Genomic DNA, 20,766 nt, shown 5'->3' with positions numbered 1-20,766 from the left:
AGATTTGGTTTCTTGAACATACAACCATTAATGCCGTGGAGGATGAACTATTCCGGCCACGTTTTACTCGTTGGGATTGTAATTTTATGTACACTGAAAAAGATGTAAATAGTATATTTGCTGACCTTCAGGATGATGAGGTACCTTCAATACAATTTTTCATTTAAATCTCTGCAAAAATGATATGTTTTAATGTTTAACTTAGACGAAAACTTGAAATAACAGATTCTCCCACATTTTAGAGGAATAACAGATGATGAGAAGGTTTTATTTCATGGACCTTCAAATATGTCATCTAAGTCGTCCAGTCCATCTCCACATAGTCGAGCCAGTCCAGTTATGGTAGCTAGTCCACTTAGGGTACCAAGTCCTATCCGGGTGGCTAGCCCAGTTCGTGTACCTCACCATGATTCATCTCAACCTACCACGCTAGTCCAGTCAAGGTTGCAAGCCAAAGAAATACTAAAACATCTGCAAATACTCCCCCTGTTTCGAGGCCAATAACAGATGAAAGAAACCTCAAGATAATAAATGAAGATATATACAAGCTGTTTAAGAAAGATAAATTCTTGAAGAAGAAAATAGCTTCGGTGAAAGCAACAAATAGAGAGCTTGAAAATCGGGTTTTGAACTTGGAGCACTCTATTTTGGAGTTGACAGTGGAGAATCTTGTTTTGAAAGAAGAGATGAAAAGAAAAGACCGTGTAATGTTACAGTTCTTCAAAGATCAATTTCCTTCTTATATTAAAATGTACAAGAATGAAATGTCTGGACAATCTTCAACAGCTACTACTTAAAATGACAGTCTGAGTGCGGAAGTGGAATTCGATCCTGTTGCGGAGACCGGCATATCAAAAAGAGTTCAACAAAGAAAAGATAGAAAGAGGAAAGTTGTAACTACCCCATTCACAACCGGAAATAGGAAGAAAAAAATTAAACAAGTTTCATCATCCACAGAGAAGTTATGTGAGAAAATTCCAAGTGATGTTCTAGTCCAGTCCCATGAACCTGGTCATGCTCCTCTACCAGCACATCAAACTGCTCCTGTTACTGCTGCTGAACCACCTATTGATACTGAAGTTTCTGGACTTGTTTTACCAGATCCGACACATATTCCAACTACTGAAAAAACTATGATTGTTTATGAAGTTGATGATTCTAAGAAAATACCATTTAAACCTGCTCCTGAATACTTAGATTACCCAGGCAGATCATTACTTAGTGAAGATAACGGCTGTTTATTGATAATGCCCTCAAACAATTTAAGGATAAGTGAGTAATGATCTTATACCGATCAACACCGAGTAATACCGAGTAGTACCGAGCTATACTGATCGGTACTACTCGGTATTACATTAAGCATACTCGGTACTATATAAATACCGAGTTGTACCGAGTAGTACCGCGTGATACCGAGCAGTACCGAGCTTTACTATATAGTACTACTCGGTATTACATTAAACATACTCGGTACTATATGAATACCGCGTAATACCGAGTAGTACTGAGCTATACTGATTGGTACTACTCGGTATTACATTAAACATACTCGGTACTATATCAATATCGAGTTGTACCGAATAGTCCCACGTGATACCGAGTAGTACCGAGCTTTACTATATGCTACTACTCGGTATTACATTAAACATACTCGGTACTTTATCAATACCGAGCAATACCTGAGTACTACCGAGCTTGGAAATATAACAATAGTATTTTTTACAATCATCTTTTCTAATTAATGTTTTTTTGAATTATACATGAACGACACTATTTTCGAGCTTGGATATATAACAAATTATCGAAGTCAATTGGACGAATTATTAATGGCAGAGGAACTTGACAATAATCACGTTGATGCGTTTGGTCATTTGTTAGTTGAGAAAAATGCACTTTGCCCCGGTCTTAATCAACCTTTTCTTTTTGTTTCTAGTTTTCATTTGGTTAGTAATCAATTTTGAATCATTGAGTTTGGTATTTCTATTTAGTAGATGTAATTAAGTTAAAATTAATCACGAGTGTTAGTAAAGCTCGGTATTGCTCGCTACAGATAAGTACTGAATGTTAGTAAAGCTCGGTATTGCTCGGTACAGAGTAGTACCGAGCTTTTATCTAAGCTTATACGAAACATTAAAGGCCAGTACCGAGTGTTAGTAAAGCTCGGTACTGCTCGGTACAGAGCAGTACCGAGCTTTTAGCTAAGCTTATACGGAACATTAATGGCCAGTACCGAGTGTTAGTAAAGCTCGATACTGCTCGGTACCGAGCAGTCAGAGTTTTTATCTAAGCTTATACCAACTATTAATGACCAATACCGAGCAGTATCGACTGTTAGTAATGCTCGGTACCGCTCGGTAATCAGTTTTTAAATCTGCCGGAGCAGGTATAGGAGTTTAACTTGGTAAAACCTAACCCTAAACATTTGAAAGAAAGAAGAGGATGCATTGTTTATATAAAAATAACTAACATGTGGCATTGTAAACACAAATAGTGAGAGCTTTGAACTTGGAAGGAGATGAAAATACGAAGACCTTGAAACTTGAAAGAAGAAGAAGGATCGCAAGAAGAAGAAACACCGGTGGAAGAAGATGAAGTATATGCAACAAAATTATGACTGAAGTGAAAGACTGTAAACTTAGTTTGAAAATTATACGTCATTTTCGGGTCCGCGGGATATTTTTCGGGTCCGCTGCTCGGGCCATCAAATTTAAATTTCGCACGTGCAACATACCCAATCTTCGTCGGGTCTGGTAACGGGTAAAGGTAGCTGCCAGGTGTCACGATTTGAAGCCATACCGAATGTAGAGATGCGTCAGAGGCAATAAAAATTCCTTGAATGGAAGGGTATTGATTAGCATATTTATACATAGAAGGGATCGATGCTTCCGCTCCAAGCCGGAGTCCAAGTTGCCCATTCCCGCACCCATTGGAACTTGACCAGGGCTTCTTTCTACTTTCAGCTGGTTCTTTCGTCAATTTCTCCATGGAAATTAGGGTTATCTCTTTCGTGGTTGCCTTCCTCCTCCTCGCATCTCCGATCCTCCAAGGTATCTTCCTCCGTTCCTGTTCTCGCTTAATTCTGCGGTCTCGGACTTATTGCAATAAATTGGAGTTGTATTCATCGCTCCGACTTGATGCGTTACCTCGATTCTTTTCTCTAGAATTTAGTGTTTGCATTAGGTTTTTCCTGCACTTTTTATCGTAGATCCGCGGATTGCTTACTCTATGTGGAGGATGTAAGAATTTGATATGAGTACAAAAGGACATGTATTATAGAAAATATATTTATAGATGTTACGATATCTTTGAATTTGCTGGTAATGAGGAAAAGTTCACCGAATGCGATCCACTGTTTTGATGTAAAATTTAGGACTATCTGATGGGCATTTCTGATGTGTTATTTATGAAAGTCGCCGTTTAAACAGATTTTGGATCAGATCATCACTCTGACTTTGGTGCGAGTAGGATTTGGTACATCCTGTAAATCCAGGCTTGTTTTTAAATCGTGAGAGGATTAAAGCTTGAAAACTATTTCACATGACAACTTTTAAATCTTGCTGAATGCTGATAATCTATCTTGCTATTTTTTTAAGATTTAATTTTTGTGTGAGAGAGAAATTATATTCTGATAAATCCTATGAATTATTGGATTTAGCAAGTCATGGATTTAACCAATAATGCTGAAATAGGATTTATCAAAATAGTAAGATTTAACTTCCTTAAAATCAGTTTGATGGTATTCAAGCAAATTTAAATCCTGCTTAAAAGATGATACCTGGTAGCTCCCTTTTATTATAACAAAATAGGCCTGACTGTTTTGGATCTGTCCGTATATGCTAACTTCAATGTTCTCGTGATAGTTGTAAGAAGTCAGGTTGACAATGCAGAGGAGGTAGCTGAAGTTGAAGGAGGTGAACTTGGAATAGTTGGTGATGAAGCACAAGACTTTAGTGATGGTTCTTTAGTTCCAGCTCCTGGGGTGGACACAATATGCGTGTTCCCAAAGAATGCTGCAAGATGTGTGTGTTTTCTCTCTGTTATGAAATAATTGCTTTTGTTTCATCATTCTTACTTTTAGGCTTTCTGCACTTGTTTATAACAACTTTATTTGACTGCAGTGGTTCCAGCCGGGGAAGAGACAGAATTACTAGTTGGAATGCATAATGAGGGTGATCCATTTAATTAATTAATTGATTAATTTATTTTCATCCATAGCATCCTGTTCAAATATCACTAAGATGGCTCATCATGTTGGTTTCCTACAAAGTTCCCATGTTATCCCACATTTAAACTTGGGTTCTATCATGAATTAACACATGCTGTATGAATTCCTCTCAACTCCATGATGTGCGCTTGACATAGGCAATAGCATTGGTTTTATTGGGCTAGACTTACTCTCTTACCTTCACCATGCTGTAATTATTATTATTAAATAGCACAGAACATGCATAGCTCCTTTCTTGTTTATTAATGGGTAGGATAATGCAATTATGTCATTAACATAATATTTTATTTCTTGTTGGAAATTTTGATAGCTATCATTGCTTGATTAAAAATGAATTTATGATTAATTCAGTTTGTTATGGATAATAGTGAATTTTCCATGTTTTTAGCTTGTTTTCTAACCATAAATATGATTGTTATGGAGATTTGTAGAAAGTGGGATGTGAAGTGTACATATCTAGTTATATACTCTAAAAGGTGTGACTTTACTTTACTATTCATTCTAAAGTCTTCATAGGGAAATATGCTAAACCATCAAAATCCTAAACTTTTTTCTCTCCTTTCGGTCGAGTGGCGATTTTGTGGCGAGAGGGTGTAGGAGTTGGGTTTAATGAAGGGCATGAAATGTTAAAGGAATAAGGGAAAAAAATGAAAAATTGCTTTAGTGAGCAAAGGAAAGTAATTAGTAGCCTAGGGTTAACATGTAACTTTTGGTTCATTATTTTCCTTGTGGAGGATTGGTAGCTTGTTTGAATTATAGATAACTTTGCAATCATATTCTGATACTAAAATGATGTAGAACCAAGCTAGCCATGATTGGGATGGGATTATTGATTTAAAAGAGTTGCCGATTATGATATCTCAATTAAGGAAATATGAATTAAATCAAATCCCAAATTTGAAGTTAATTTGGAGTAATTGATTGAGAAAATTAGTTGGGAGTAGCAAAAGGGGAAAGGGAGAGAGGGAGGGGCCGGTCCCCTTGATGGAGACTTAATTGAAGTGTTTCATGACTTGCCAATCTCTAGCTATCAATTATGGGAGGGGAAATTAAGGCCAATCTCCCATTAAATTCAAAATGGCATTATTGGGGGAGGTTTCCTAATATAGCTCATGTTGTTTTAGGAAAGGAATTTCAGATTTTGAGTAAATTAAAACCTGATTTGAAAACTTTCCTAATTTAAAATGCACTAATTATGAAAAATAGTGACTACATGTTTAAAATTTAAAATTTGAAATCAAAGGGGAGAGATGAGGTGTTTAATGACTTGTCAATCTTGGAATACCAATTAGGGAAAGAAATCATGGTAATTGTATATTTGAATTTAAAATAGCATGATTGGAGGAGCTTTCCTAACATAACTCATTTCTTTTAGGAAAGATATTTCAAATTCAAAATTATTTAAATTTGAAATCTTTTGACTTTCCAAATTTACAAGAATTTAAATTAGGAAAGTCAACTCTCAAAAGAACCCTCAAAGCTCTTACGAACAAAGTGTAAGGTTTTCTCTTTATAATCATTCATCCCCTTAAAAAGAAGAGGGGGCTATAAATAGCTAAAATACAATAATAAGACAAATGACAAAGTGTCTCTTGGGGGGTCACATAGGCCTACTCCCTCAAGTGAGGGTAAAAACGGAAAAATACATAAATAAATCAAAATACAAATAATAACTCAAAATAAAGTGGTACAATCATGACCGTCGATCTTTGGCTCATCCTCTGATAAACTTTAACAATTGGATTTCCTCATCACATTCTCAGTTATTTCAAAATGCTATCTCACAATATTTCATACCCTATGTTTAATTGCTTCAAATTGATTTAGTTTCACACGGTATTGGCAACTTTTCTGTCATAATTTCATTGCATTCAAATTATTTATTTTGCCTTCTTTCCTTGTAATTTTCTAGTTTTTTTTATCTGATCATACTTGCAAAACTTCAGGAGAATCCTCTTTGAATGTCATCGCTACGAGAGCTAGCCTTCATCTTTCTTATGATCACCGCATGCTTGTCCAAAATCTTACCATACAGGTAACCTTGCTTTTTTGACCTAGGTAAATGGCTGACATATTCACTTAAGTTTATGCTTCATGCAAGGATGCTTATTATGCAGATGGTGTTTTTTTTATATTAAATAATGAGTACTTTTTATCTGCATTCATATGTTATTTTTACAAAAAACTACACATGCTTTATTTTTTTCCTCTTTGAGTCCAACTCTCCACATCCATGTTTTTTGTTTTGACGAATAAAGTTGCCTTAGAATTCATATTCTTAACAAAAATCTCATATATAAATCTGGAGAAGATGCAAGTTTAGCTTAAATTTTGTGAAGAGTCGCGAGGTAAATTTATATCTATTTTGAAAAAGGATGTGAGATTTGACTTATGTTAAGAAAGGTAGAGGTAAACCTAAAAAGACTTGGTTAGAAAATATTAGGAATGACCGAATGACCTTTCTTTATTAGATTTAAACGAGAATTTGACCTTTAATAGGACACAATGGAGAAAAAGGATTCATGTAGCCGACCCCACGTAGTGGGATAAAGGCTTGATGTTGTTGTTGTTGTTGAAAAAGGAAGTGGGATGCGGTCTTTTTTCAGCTATCATTGATAGGTCAAAAATTAATATCTTTTTTTATGATTGCTTATTTTTTCATTCTCTTCCACATGAATGTCTTTTAAACACATGATGCTTATTGTAAAAAGCATTCGGTTTTGGTAAGTTCAATGCATATTGGAACCGTCTGGATTGGAGCTTTAGAAGAAAAGCAAATTCGTTCATATGGTTAATCATAATTCATAATGACTTAGGTAGAGCTCTTGTATTTGATAGTAACAGCCCCTACCATGCCCATACCCTTTTAATATATCATACATTCTTTTCCGTAGTTTTCTTTTCTCAACCTTTTATTTTCTTTCATTTTATTGATTTTTTATTAGTTTTCGAGTTTCAAACATTCGTGTTTCTAATACAGGAGTTTTACAATATCACGGTGCCCTTATCTGCTCAGGCAACATTCCCTTATGTTTTTGCTGTAAGCAAATACTTGCAGGTATTTTGTTGTTTCATAGTTGTAATGTTTCATGTTTGGATTAGTGGATAGCCTTATTCTGTTAATTATGCACGTGGTTAAATCAGGATTGATGTATACATTTCTAATTCAACTATTGATTTATGTTTTTTTTTTGCAGCCTGGCACATTTGATTTAGTAGGGACTATTGTGTATGAGATTGATCAACATCTTTACCAGAATGTCTTCTATAATGGTACTATTGAAGTTGTGGAGGCTAGTGGTTTTATCACGATTGAATCTGTCTTTCTTGTAACACTTGGGGTTGCCTTGATTGGACTTTTGGGCTTATGGGCATATGGTCGGATACAGAACTTGTCAAAGGTGACTATTATTTCATTGCCTTGGTGTGAACTATCTAACTTTTACCAATATTAATAAATTTTTTAAAATTTCTGTGAATAGCTTATCAGCTTCAATGGTTTTATGCTCTTTTGAGTGATTCAAACCTCTAAACTTTTCTTGAGCGACTGGGATCAATTCAACTCGCCGATAAGAGACAACCTTGTTACAATCATATGGTTTTATTGTTATCTTGACGATTTCGTGTATGGACCTTTTTAAATGAAATATTTGATGTTATTTTGCTGGTTATGTATAGGTTTTTCTTTATGAATTTTCATTCTTGAATTCTGTTATATTATTATATGTATTTTTGAAATGTGAAGTTCATATGGTCATTTTATTGCTGTTCTGCCTGATCTATGGTTTTATAGTAACTAATTTTTTAGTGCAACTTCCAACTTCAGTATACATTATATTTTTTCTATTCGTTTGCTTTCTTAAATCAATAATTTAGTGTATTTGTATTCTGAATGTATAGTATTGAGTAAAAATGGATGAACTGAGAGTTAGTGGAACTTTAAATCTCTTTGCATAATTTAACATAATGGAATGATGCCAATCATTTGAAGAATTCTGTTGGAATGAACTGAGGTTTGATGCCATGTGTGGTTATGATCACTTATTGATTCCAATATTTTTGAAATTTTGTATTAGCATTTTCTGATAGTGAGCTGGCGACTCTTTGGATTTATTATGCCAGCGAACTTTCTTCCAGCAAACCATAGCTTGGCTCTAATACTGATTCGATGCAGGACAGCTGAGGGTTAGCGTGCCCTAATGCAGCTTATATGTTGCATAGTTAGCTTTCAAATGTTAGATTCACAAATCACAAGCCACAAATTAATTCAACTTCTTCTAAAATATAACAAGCATTACTAGAGTTTAAAACTAATTGATGATGAAATGATCAAAATAGTTAGGGAATTTCAACAATAAATTATAAAGATATAAATCCGGGCAAATGAATTAATTCTCATAATTTGGATATATGATGTGTAAATTTTTTTTATCAGAATCATGAACACTAAATATCTCAATGATAAATCATGTTAATGAAATAAATTGAAGCGCAAAGATATCAACATAAGAAAATCATGCCTCCACCATAACCTGCAAACATATAGTAATATTTGTATCAACATTGAAAGAATCATACATCCAACTTACACTCACAAAATTAAAATTGAAAATAGAAAGTTTATTCAAGTTAGTTTTTTTACATATCTCGAAGCATCTATTTATGGACTTCTCATAACCTTTGTATGTAGATATGATTAGCACAATATCCATCTTAATTCATTTTAAAACTAAATTCCTAATATGTAAAAGATAATAACCAATTCAATTTTTTAACTTTGGATCCTAACTTAATCTCGTAGCCACTACATGCTAGAGAAACCCATGTTCACATTCGTTAAGTAGAAATATCACAATTTCCTTTCAAATCACAACCCTCCATTATGGCAGAACTGATGAGGACATCCGATCGTGAAAATTTATCAAAGGAAAAGCCGAAGATCGACGACCATGATTGTACCATTTTATTTTGAGTTATTATTTGTATTTTGATTTATTTATGCATTTTTTCGTTTTTACCCTCACTTGAGGGAGTAGGCCTATGTGATCCCAGGGGGGCACTTTTGTTATTTGTCTTATTATTGTATTTTGGTTATTTATAGCCCCCTTTTTTTAGGGGATGGATGATTATGAAGAAAAAATTATGCACTTTTGTTCGTAAGAGCTTTGAGAGTTCTTATGAGAGTTGAAGTCCCTAAATGAGAGAAACGTACTAACTACCAGTCGTAGGAAGCGTTTGAGCTCGTGATTTGAAATCCCTAGGTGAGGGCAAAACATTATCCATCAGCCGCAGGAAGCATCCGGGCTCGTGGTTTATCTTCTCCGCCACTTCCCCTCTTGCCTTCCTAACCCCCCCCCCCTCCCTTTGCCGAAATTCCCCGCCTTAACCCTAGGCCGAACACCATCCTCCCTTCTCTCTCTTGGTTGAATCCCCACACCCAAAACCACTCCTCCCCTCCTCCCAACCGCCGGCTCAAACCCTAAAATCCTTCCCCTCCAAGCCACCAGCCACAATACCCCCCTCCTTTGCCTCCAAATTTCAAATTCCCAAATTGATGCTTTCCATTAATAACATATTTTAATTTAGGAAGAATTTTTAAATTCAGATTTTAATCTATTGGAATTTAAATTTTCTTTCCTAAAATAGGATGAGTTATATTAAGAAAGTCCCTCCAATCAAGATCTTTTAAATTTGAATTTAAATTGGAGAGATAATTTGTATTAAATTCTCTTTCCTAATTTAAATTGACTTAGATTGGAAACTTAATTAAATCCCTTAATCTCCTCCAATCTTCTTTAATGCATGTGGCTCCCTCCCCTTCCCCTCTTGGCCACCCCCCTCTCCTGTAATTAGGAGGCCCATTAAAGCTCCCCCAATTAAGCCATCAATTCCCCAATTACCTCCACCCTTTTGACTGAAATTAATTTCAAAAATTTTGAATTTGCTTCCCTCTCAATTCAAAATCAAAGTTTTCAAATCAGATTTTAAATTCTTTAAAATATGAAATTATTTTCCTAAAATAGATGGGTTAAATTAGTGAAGTCCCCGCCATTCAAATTAATTTAAATTTTGAAAAGGAGATACTTTAGTCAAGAATTTTCTTACTAGACATTTGTCGGAGGATGTACTCTGGTGTATGCTTTTTACTTATGATATTCTTCTTATTAATAAGATTAGAGAGGGAGTTGAAGGTTTACTTGAATTATGGAGGTCACCTTAAAGTCTAATTTTTTTTTTTTGGGGGACTATGCCTGTATATTAAAGGAAAAATGATTACAAGTAAAACTGAAACCTGTAAAAACCCAAAAACGAAAGGAAAAGACCAAAACGCCAAACAAAAGGAGGAGTTGAGGCAGCCAAAAAGGGGTCTCAGGGAGAGGCTAGCCTCCGAGCAACATTAGAATACAGATTGGGAATAGACAAACCCCATACAACTAAATGACGCTGTCAGCCATCAAAATAAAAGTAAAATTGGCCCTCCAAGACAAGCCGATTGCCAGAATTAATGCATAGGGGCAGAGGATCTTCCAACAAGCTGACGAATCCAAACAATAACGAAGACAACAGGCGTCTAAACACAATCTGAAGTAAGTGCATAGGCTGGCCCCTAACATCATAGACCCAACCAAAAATCTTGCATCCAGCAGCAATAACCCGCCCAATAGCAGCAGAAAAAACGATCAGAGCATTCAAGTGAGCAAAGCAAAACGAGCAGATAACCTGTCAAAACCTTTCCATTTTTTAACTTTCTAAAGAATGGCAAATTTGATAATTTTCATAAACTGGGTAGGACTATTCCAAGAATTTGCAAAACCCCTTCTATTCCGTTCCAACTAAAGGTTATAAACAGTGCAAGAAACAACTAAAAAACTGAAATTCTTATCTTCCCCATTGAAATGATGAACATTATCCAGAAATTCTAAAACTTGAAGAAGGTTGGGCCTTAAAAGGAACTTCAATAATGGGGGAAGAACCAAAGAAATAACCGAAAAAGAGAAGTCACAGTCAAAAAACATGTGTTTATGCATTTCCAGAGAGGCTTGATAGAAAGAGCAATTGGGGTTCACTGGAATGGCCCTTTGGATTAAAACATCTGCACATTTAAGCTTCTCGATAATGGCCATCCACTAGTAACAAGAAAATCGTAAAGCATGCCTTTTATGCCATATATAATTATGCTAAGAAACCTCATGCAAATGACTAAAAAACTGAGCAATGTAAACTTTATAGGTGGTCTTGTCCGAACTAATCCAAGATAAAGCAGGTTGCTCAATAATAGGAATGCTCATAATTGCAGTTTTCAGATAATTAGGCCAGGCCGCAGGGATAACCCAATTATGGTTTACCTAGGAGTAAAACTTCAACTTTTCAAAGTTTGTCATCGAAAGGAAATCCGCTAAAGGAGATCCATTACACCAAGGGTCCCAAGCCATCGAAATGTTACCATGAGAAGGCACCAAAATGACAATTTGGCTTTTGATTTTTTGAGCAGTAGAACAAACCATTTTCCAGAATTTAGAAGAAGTGGTTGGTGGTTTCCAGACAGAGCAACATTTGAATCTAAACCAGTTGCTAGCGGTAGATTGGACATTATAAAACTTCCAGATAAAAGAACAAGAGGTAGCATGATATAAGGCCTCAAAAGAATTAATACCTAAACCAGTAAAACCACCAAATTGAGTGGGGAGAGCCGTCTCCTTCCAGGCAATAATGTGCATTTTCCTATCAGAAATGTTACCATGGTAAAGAAATTTTGAGCATAGTTTTGAAACAATATTTTGGCATTTTCGTGGTATAATGGATCCTCTAATCCAGTAAGCAATAGAGTTAGCAATGATATATTTGATAAATTGAACTCTATCTGCAAAAGAAAGAAATTTAACTTTTCAACTATCAAGTAGAGTAGTAATTTTATTCAGGAGTGGTTGGAAGTGAGAAAACTTAAGTCTTGTGTGGGAGATGGAGAGCCCCAAATACTTCAGATATGATTCCACCTTGGAGATGCCAAGGATGTTGTAGACAGCCTCCGAATGCATAGCAATTTTAGAGAAAAGGATGGATGTTGTAGAGAAAAGCAATTTTGGTAATGCTTTTGTTAGGATTGATGTGAAGGCCAAAAGCTTTGGCAAAGTAAGTTAGAGAATCCTTGAGGATGACAGCAGAGGAAGGGGAAGCATTACCAAAAACCTGTAAATCATTCGCGTATAACAAGTGATTTAAATTGACCTCATAACTATTGCTACGAATAGAGGGAACAAGAATATGCTGGATAAGGTAGCAAGAGAGGGCATCCATCACAATGCAGAAAAGAAGTGGAGATAGGGGGAAACCTTGATGGAGACCCGAGGAGGAGGAGGAGGAGAAAAGCCTTCAAGGGTGCCATTTAAACAAATCGTAGTGCACACCCGATAACCATCCATTAACCCACTTGATAAATTGCTCCGGAAAACCCTTTTGTTTCATCCTACATTTCAGAAAATCATGAGACAGAATCGAAAGCTTTCTTGATGTCAAGTTTGGCGCAGAATACATTGTGGGATGAAGAGAAGTCTTTAAGAACTTCAGCTGCTAGAAGGATGTTATCCGTAGAACATCTTCCTTTAACGAACCCAGCTTGACTATCATGAACAATGAGAGGCAATACCAATTTAATTATGTTGGCTAAAACTTTAGCCACAATTTTGTAGAACACATTGCAGAGGAATATAAATCTATAATCATTAACATTGGAAACATGTGGCGTTTAGGTATTAAAATAATAGCTGAGGCTTTGACCCCTCGAGGAAGATGCTTAGACTGATAAAAATCCTTGACAGCATTGCAGACCTGTAAACCAATAATGTGTTAAGAGAGCTTGTAAAAAGCAAAGGTAAACCCATATGGTCCCGGGGCCGAGTTGCATTGACCAGTAAAAATCGCATCTTTAATCTCCTCATTGGAGAATGGAGCCATAAGGGAAGGGATTAAGTTATCTGGAATAACATTACCAGTAGGAATGCTAAAGTTGAGAGCATTGGGAGGCTTGTGGGCATTGTAAGATTCTTTAAAATGGCTAATAAGACCCTGGACAATGCCCCTGTGATTAGTGTGATGACCCATAGAGGCGGAGATTTCCCTGATGCTATTGACATTGGCCCTGGCATGAATTTTGGCATATAAGAAACCAAGATCATCCTACCCTTTAGAAAGCTAATACTCTTTGGCCCTTTGAGAAATCCAGGAAGCCTAAGAAGCTTGGAGCTTAAGTAAATGTTCCTTAATGATCTTCAGGTTAAGGTTGAGATGAGTGTCCAAAGGAGAATCTTGAAGCGCCAAAAGACAAGCATGTTGTTTACTTTTAAATTCCAAGATGGAGTTAGAGAGATAATTGGAAGAAGTCCAAGACTGGCTCTTTAACTTAGCTTCGAGACTTTGAAGATTTCTATAGAAGGAGGCAGTGGGGTTGCAATTGTTGTTTTGAGAGGAGTCCAAAACATCCTCCTAATAACCATCCATATGAATCCAATAATTTTTAAAAAGAAAACGGCGAGGCGTGATAGAATGAGGTGCGGCAAATAAAGCCAAGGGGGAGTGATCTGAACTAGCCATAGGAAGGGTGTTGTAATAAGCTTGAGGAAAGACTTCAAGAAATTCAACATTCATTAACATCCTGTCCAGTTTTATGTGAATAGGTTGGCTGATATGAAGATTTGATCAAGTATAAAAGAGACCAACATAAGTAAGGTCTTGAACACCCCCATCAAAGATAAAACTATTAAGTTCCCCCAATCTACTAGCTGACAACTCAGAACCACCAACTTTTTCAAAATCAAAACAACAACAATTAAAGTCTCCCAAGATGATCCACGGGTGAGGAGCAAGAGGAACTAAACTCCTAAGATCATGCCATAGGGATTCTCGCTCCTGAACAGTATTCGCAGCATAAATCACCGTCATAAAGATAGGGGGAAGAGAACCAAAAGAAAGAGAACCATATATAATTTGAGCTGAAGAGAAAAGAGGAGAGAAGGAAAAAATCGAGTAGTCCCATTTTCAACCAGATTCTACTAGTAGTGGAGAGGTTAAAGTTATTACAGCTGTTCTCATTGTGAAAAATGAGGTGAGAATTCACAAACCAAGAATCCTCAAGAGCAGAAGCATGAACTTTAGCTTCGAGGATCAAAGGAACTTTAGATTTTGAGCGGACACCAAATCTCTACAAGCACGGACTTTGTCGGGGTTGTTAAACCCCCTCACATTCCAACAAGCTATTGGGGGCAGGGACATTGATTAAGGTTTGGATGTTTTTGCCTTCCTAGCATTTTTCCCTCTAGCCTGTTTTGAGGAAGGGGATGATTGAGCATTTTGTTTTTGGTTATGTCTAACAACAGCAGAGGAAGCTGTGTCATCATGTGGTGGAATAGGATCTATGATAGGTGAAGAGGAAGAATCTTCATCTGGGGAAGCAAACTTATTGTTGGTAATGATGGGTTTAGTGGAGGGAGGAGGAGAGGGAATAATGATATGGACTTGGGAAGACTGTTCGGGGTCGGGATTAGGATTAGCTGAAGAAGTGGTTTCTTCAATGGTAAAATTAAGATTAGGGATAGGTGGTTCTCTACCAAGAGTAGAAACCACCTTAGGGGGAATAGGGGGTGAAGAGTCAGCTACGGCCGGAGAAATGGATGGTTGGACTTGGAGGTAGGAATGGTAGGGGGAAGTGGAGGTAGAGTGACTGGAGGACTAACGGGTTGAGCCAGAATTTTCGGGGTGGAGGTAGTAGGAGCAGAGGTACGTTAAGAAGGGCGGCAGCTTGTGTTGTGACCTTTGAATTTAGGGGGAGGGGGAAGTTGTTGTTTTGGGGTTGGGATTAGACAGACAGAGAGGGAACGGATGCACTAAAGAACCACAACCTTCACAGCGAGAAGGTTTTCAGTCATATAGGACTTGGAGAACGAGATCTTCCCCGTCTATTTCTATCGGAATTTCATCTTGTAGAGGTGAGTCCTTATTAATTTGGACACAAACCCTAGCATAAGTCATCCTAGTCCTCTTGGCTGTGAGAGAGTCAACATTGAGCGGTATACCAATATAACTAGCGATCTTAGAGATCCCAGACGGAGTCCACAGAGTAAGGGGAAAATCAACGATTTTGATCCAAATGGGGAAGGAGGCGGCTTCATCCCGCCTAGGTTCAACTTGGACGACCATTTTTGTAAAATGAATAGTTTCCCAAGTAAAAACCAAGGCCCACCCGTCCATACCATAGAGTAATCTTCCCCAGAGGTGAACTTGATAAGGAAAAACCCATCAGCTAGGGAGAGTAGAGATATTGAACCTTTCAACTACCAAACCTTATTCACGGCGGCGAGCAGTCTTTCATAGTAAGGGAGCGAACCAAGGGAGTAGCCAACCAAAGACAGCGACCAGAGGGAGGCTCCTTCAGAGAGATCGCCCGCAACAAACGAAAGCTTCTGTTTAGGGGGAACAAAGGACATCAGGATGTCCTCAGAAGGGGGAGTGTCGTCGGAGAGATTGTTTGCATAGGAGCGATCGAGGGAGGGAGGAGGAACTCCAAGAATGGAGGAGCCCAAAGGAGGGAAACCAGCTGTGTTGAGAGCCCTGAGGGGAGGTCCGGGAGAGGGCGACCTCTCCCGGGAAGACGACGGTGGAGGTAGAGGGGGAGAAGCACAAAAAAACCCTAGCTTCACTCACTCGTGGGCTTTGAGGTTGTTCTCTCCTTGGATTTCTTGCCTCAGTCTACAAGTTTTCGTTTGAGTAAATCTAAAATTGAATTCATGGAGTATAGTTTTAGTAGTAATAGATCTAATGGGGGATGGTGACCCTGGGCGATCAAGTCATTAATAAGAGTACATGATTAGGTATCTCGGATCTATTGTCCAGAGTGATGGTGAAACATATGAGGATATTATTAGTAGAATTTAAGTTGGATGGTTCAAGTGCAAGAATGACCTGCTCTGTGATATAAATGGACTCCTTAAAACTTAAGGGAAAATTCTATAAGATGGTGGTGAGACCTATGATGCTTTATGACACAAAATGTTGGCCATTAAAAGAGAAGCATACCATTAAGTGAAATGTGATAGATATGAGGATGCTCAGTGGATGAGTTGATTTACTCTTAGAGATAGAATGCGAAATGAACATATATGTGAAAAAATTGGAGTAGCTCTAGTGGCAGATAAGATTAGAGAGAGTCGCCTTTAATGGTTTGATCACATAAAATGTCGACCTTCTAATGACCTGATTAGGAGAGTAGATGTATTAGATTTGACCTATGTTAAGAGATATAGAGGTAGACTTAAAAAGACTTGGTTATACATTATTAGAAATGACATTTTTTATTAGATTTTAATGAGAATTTGACTCTTAATAGGATACAACAACATCAACATCAAGTCTTTGTCCCACTATGTGGCATCGGCCTACGTAGTGGGATAAATTTTTGATGTTGTTGTAGTAGTTGTTGTTGGTTAATAGATAAATTAGTTATCCAATGATGGTTGTCCTCAAATAATTTTTAAGAAAAGATATGGTTTCCGATAGGCATGACTAAAAGAAAATAAGGTAAAAATAGACCTTTCTCATACTCATAATTATTCAACTGCTATGATTTTAAGCATCAACTATTTATGGTTGACTTGATGAATCCTTCTTTCATTCATGCCGAGTGCTAATGAGTTCTGAACTCTAATTTGTGAATTGCTTTTTCATAATTCCAAGTTGCCCCCTTGTCATACCACATAATTCTATCTCTTCACTTCCTTGGTGCATCTTTGCTCTCAATTGTGTATGCTCAATCCTTTTTTTTAAGGTGATTGAACATCTAATATCTTATTTGAAAGTTAGGGTAAATATCATTCTTCATCATGGCAAAGTCTTACATTGATTATTTAGCATTGTCTTAATGAATTACATTTCTTCATTTATTCATATCAAATGCTATGGGAGGCCTTTTGCATAACTCCAAGTTGCCCCTTTCTTTCCTAATTCTACCACATTATTCTATCCACCCATTGTATTGGTTTATCATTTTATCGTTTATTCCCAAAAACTTTTTACAAACTGATTTGAACCTCTAACCTCACCTTTGGAAGTCAGATGGAATACCACTCCATCAATAGGATGGTATACTGCCACTCACTTCCTTCTGTCTTTCGTGTATAATCATTCTTACTCTATCCTTCCTAACTTAACTCAATTAATCAAAACATTCTTGTTTTTACAAAATAAAAATAATCAAAATATATAAGTTATTAAACATACTTCAAATTACAGATAAAACAACAAGCAACACATCCATGAGAAAAAAAAGGGAAAAAAAGATCCGGAAGAAGTTATAGATCATTAAGGATGAAATACGCAGCATGATCATAGAAGTAGCAGCTATCATAACTCAAGAAAAATAATAATTGTAAAATTTTGATGAAATTTAATCAAGTCATATAGCTTTTAATAGGAAGTTGCACGAAATGTGTCAAGGGAAAAAAAAAAGATTTTGACGAATTGCTAAGATTTATGAGGGTACTCACTTGAGGTGCTTGTTGCCTAGGAAAAGGTGCTCGCTTGAGGAGTTTTAGTCCATGCAAAGTCGTCACTTAAGAGTTCCATGGTGCTTGCCTCGTTAAATGAGTCGCTTGGGGTTACATAGGTTACTTGGTGCCTCACCTAGGTAGAGAACGGAAGGCGCTTGCTTCTTTGTAAGTTTTAGTCATATTTTGTGAAATAAATGCCTTGAAATTGGAGGCTCTGTTTGGATGGTTGGTTGGTGATACAAATCCGTGAAACAATAGTTGGAGCATTAAAAAAAAATTTACATGGAGATTATATTTTAACTAGCACAATAATATCCATTCGACACAATTGTTCTTGCGTTTCTCTGATGTTTATTTCTTTATGATTGTTGATTCAATTGTTTTGGCTGTTGCGAGACATTGTGTATCTTAAGACAGCTTAAACGATTATGCCAGGGCCAATTGGGACGCTTTGCTCTAGCTAGTTGATTGTTACTTATTTGCCTTGTTGACCTACATGGACATTATTCTATCCTTAAATGCAGAACATGCTAGGGAGCATTTTTACCTGCTCTTTATACTAATTTGAACATTTGTATAAAGTAGTGTAATCTGTTTCTAATATTTATGATGCAATTGGAACATGAAATTCTTCATGTCTATTCTCCTCATCATCGTTATCATTATCACTAGCCTTATCCTACCTAGGATTTACAAAGCACTAAGGTCAATGTGATGCGCAAAGGTTTCTTTTTGTTTCTCTATGTAAAAAATAAAGCGAAACAACACTTTATAAATTAGAGTGCTCATGAATTATACATCATGTACATGGAATGGTAATTTAATCAGCCAAATTTAAATCGAAATGCTAATAATTTTAAGCAAACATAATTGTATGTTCACTAGCATGAATTTCCAGCTATTCAAAAGTTAAAAAAATCAATGATATTAAAAAAATGATGAGAGAATATTTAAAAATTAAGAATACTCAATTAGATTAAGTGACCAATTGGGGATTGAGAGGCAGAGACAATAAACTGAGAGAGGGAGTGTGAAGATGTGGTATCTAAAAGTATTCTTGTAAAGAAGCTTGCGAGCCGACAGCAGTAATCAATGAAAATTGTATAAGAAACTTAATAGGTGAGAGCATAAAGAGAAAACCCTAAACAAATAATTAGATCTAGGGGTAGATAAGGTAGAACTAATCAATAATTGACTCAATGACTATGAAAAACAAACATTGGTGTCTAGTTATTGCAGCCGATGTTAAATCGAACTATGAAATATGAACCAGGATTTTGTTTTGAACTAGAACCGTATGCAGAACCAACCCTACGACATGAAATTGTACCCAATTATATACTTTTACAAGATTCACATTCGATGCTGATCGTTGATTTAAACCTATTATAAATGGATGCCCTAGTGTTACTCTATGATTATTTCTAATACTGACTATGCTCCATCACACTTATGTTTAATAACGCCAATATTTCATTGACATATGCCTTTCTATCTTAATGTGCTTTAAATTAATTTGTATATTATTTGATTATATGCCATCATAAGATCAATAAATTCATATGATAATCTTTTGTTCGGTATCCATATTTTTTCATTAGTTATGTTAACACACACATTATTTTTATAATAGATATTCCTCGCATGAAATCAGTTTTGCTATCCTAAATTGACCTAATTGTCTATGCTCATTCTTCACAGAAAACAAAAAGGGCACCAAAGGTGGAAGTTGGCACCACTACAACCAAGGATGACATGAATGAATGGTTACAGGTACTGTATAAGCTAATAATTAGAGAAGTAACATGATTGATTTGAGAATACATCTTCAGGACATATTTGAGCTAAATTCCTTTCTGCAATATCCTCTTTTTTGTATCAGGGAACTGCATATGCTCATTCACTGTCCAGTAATAAGTCAAAGAAGAAGAAATAGGCGTTTATTGGTGTTTCTGATGGGGAATACGAGTTTGGCGTTCAGCAGCAGGTAGCTGACTTCACATGTAAGATTAGTGTTCCGAAAGTAGATTTATTCACTGAAAAACTACGAAAGAAAGAGTTTTTTGTTTGGAACAATAGCTTTTTTAGTACATGCAGCTGCTTCTATCGACGCATAAATCATTTATCTTTCAGAATTTTTGTGACATTTTTGATATCTTCGAGTTAAGCTATTTGCTTTATTGTGGAGTTTTGATAGGAAATTAGGTTGTTTCTTTGCTGATTATAAATTTATATTGTCTGTGTTAATTGTGATTGTTCTTACTTTGTCCTTGAATAATGCTTCCTGCATCTGCTATCATTCTCCTTAGCCACGCCATTTAGGTGTTGTTCAACTAATTAGTTATGGCCTTCCAAAAGATTTCAGTACTATATAAAGTTGTAGACAAATGGGTGTGCAAAACCATATTTGAAGACTTCTGATATGTTTGAAAGAGTTACAATCACTTATCACATGTATCGATTGCAGTTTGTATGTATACTTGAAAGTTCAAATTTCTTTTTGACACATTTGAAAGGTTGGAGAGAGAATTCCTCAGGATGAACAATTTAAATATATTTTGTATTTCTCATTCTCTCTCTCATTTGGGCTCGATCTATTTCTGCAGTAAAGTCTTGGTGTTTTGCACAGTTAATAGTGGATATAATGTCCTAAAATATGCGACGGGTGTGGAGAATGCTTTCGACTAGGAATCAGATAACGAAGAAGTGCATATTGGTGATAGATAAAATTATCATGCTATAATATAGCAACTTCTTCAAGGGACGATAGTCTAATTATGCAAGGAATCAATGTCCAACATCTTGTATTAGCAAATTTCTAGCATATATTTCTAGGCTTTGCATAGTACACCATCTTTGGCGATTGATCAAACACCATTTGTCCTATTTGTGAGGTCCAAGGACTTCCTACATGTTGAAAGCAACTTGCATAGCCACTTGCCACATCAAATTTCAATGAAAGGGAATTCAATGAATGGAAAATTGTCAATGATGAAGAACTTTAAA

The 20,766-nt window shown here is 36.3% G+C and overlaps 1 protein-coding gene across 1 annotated transcript; it reads left to right on the top strand.

Moving 5' to 3' along the window:
- Positions 1-2,881: 2,881 nt before the first annotated feature.
- LOC110104319 (translocon-associated protein subunit alpha) lies at positions 2,882-19,961 on the top strand. Its single transcript, XM_020833371.2, has 8 exons — positions 2,882-3,047; positions 3,861-4,019; positions 4,119-4,169; positions 6,172-6,260; positions 7,206-7,283; positions 7,423-7,626; positions 19,462-19,533; positions 19,643-19,961. The coding sequence occupies exons 1-8, from the start codon at positions 2,984-2,986 to the stop codon at positions 19,694-19,696; spliced, it is 771 nt and encodes a 256-aa protein (XP_020689030.1). The 5' UTR covers positions 2,882-2,983; the 3' UTR covers positions 19,697-19,961.
- Positions 19,962-20,766: the final 805 nt, after the last annotated feature.

The sequence above is a fragment of the Dendrobium catenatum genome, unplaced genomic scaffold (genome assembly GCF_001605985.2).
Source record: "Dendrobium catenatum unplaced genomic scaffold, ASM160598v2 fragScaff_scaffold_1593, whole genome shotgun sequence".
NCBI classification, from domain to species: domain Eukaryota; kingdom Viridiplantae; phylum Streptophyta; class Magnoliopsida; order Asparagales; family Orchidaceae; genus Dendrobium; species Dendrobium catenatum.
The sequence above is the reverse complement of the archived record's forward strand: the minus strand, read 5'-3'. Positions and strand labels throughout refer to the sequence as shown.

Coding starts and splice junctions, on each gene's coding strand:
- LOC110104319 (XM_020833371.2), top strand. CDS start 2,984: ATGGAAATTAGGGTTATCTCTTTCGTGGTTGCCTTCCTCCTCCTCGCA. Junction 4,020..4,118: donor CCCAAAGAATGCTGCAAGAT/GTGTGTGTTTTC, acceptor ATTTGACTGCAG/TGGTTCCAGCCGGGGAAGAG. Junction 4,170..6,171: donor AGTTGGAATGCATAATGAGG/GTGATCCATTTA, acceptor GCAAAACTTCAG/GAGAATCCTCTTTGAATGTC.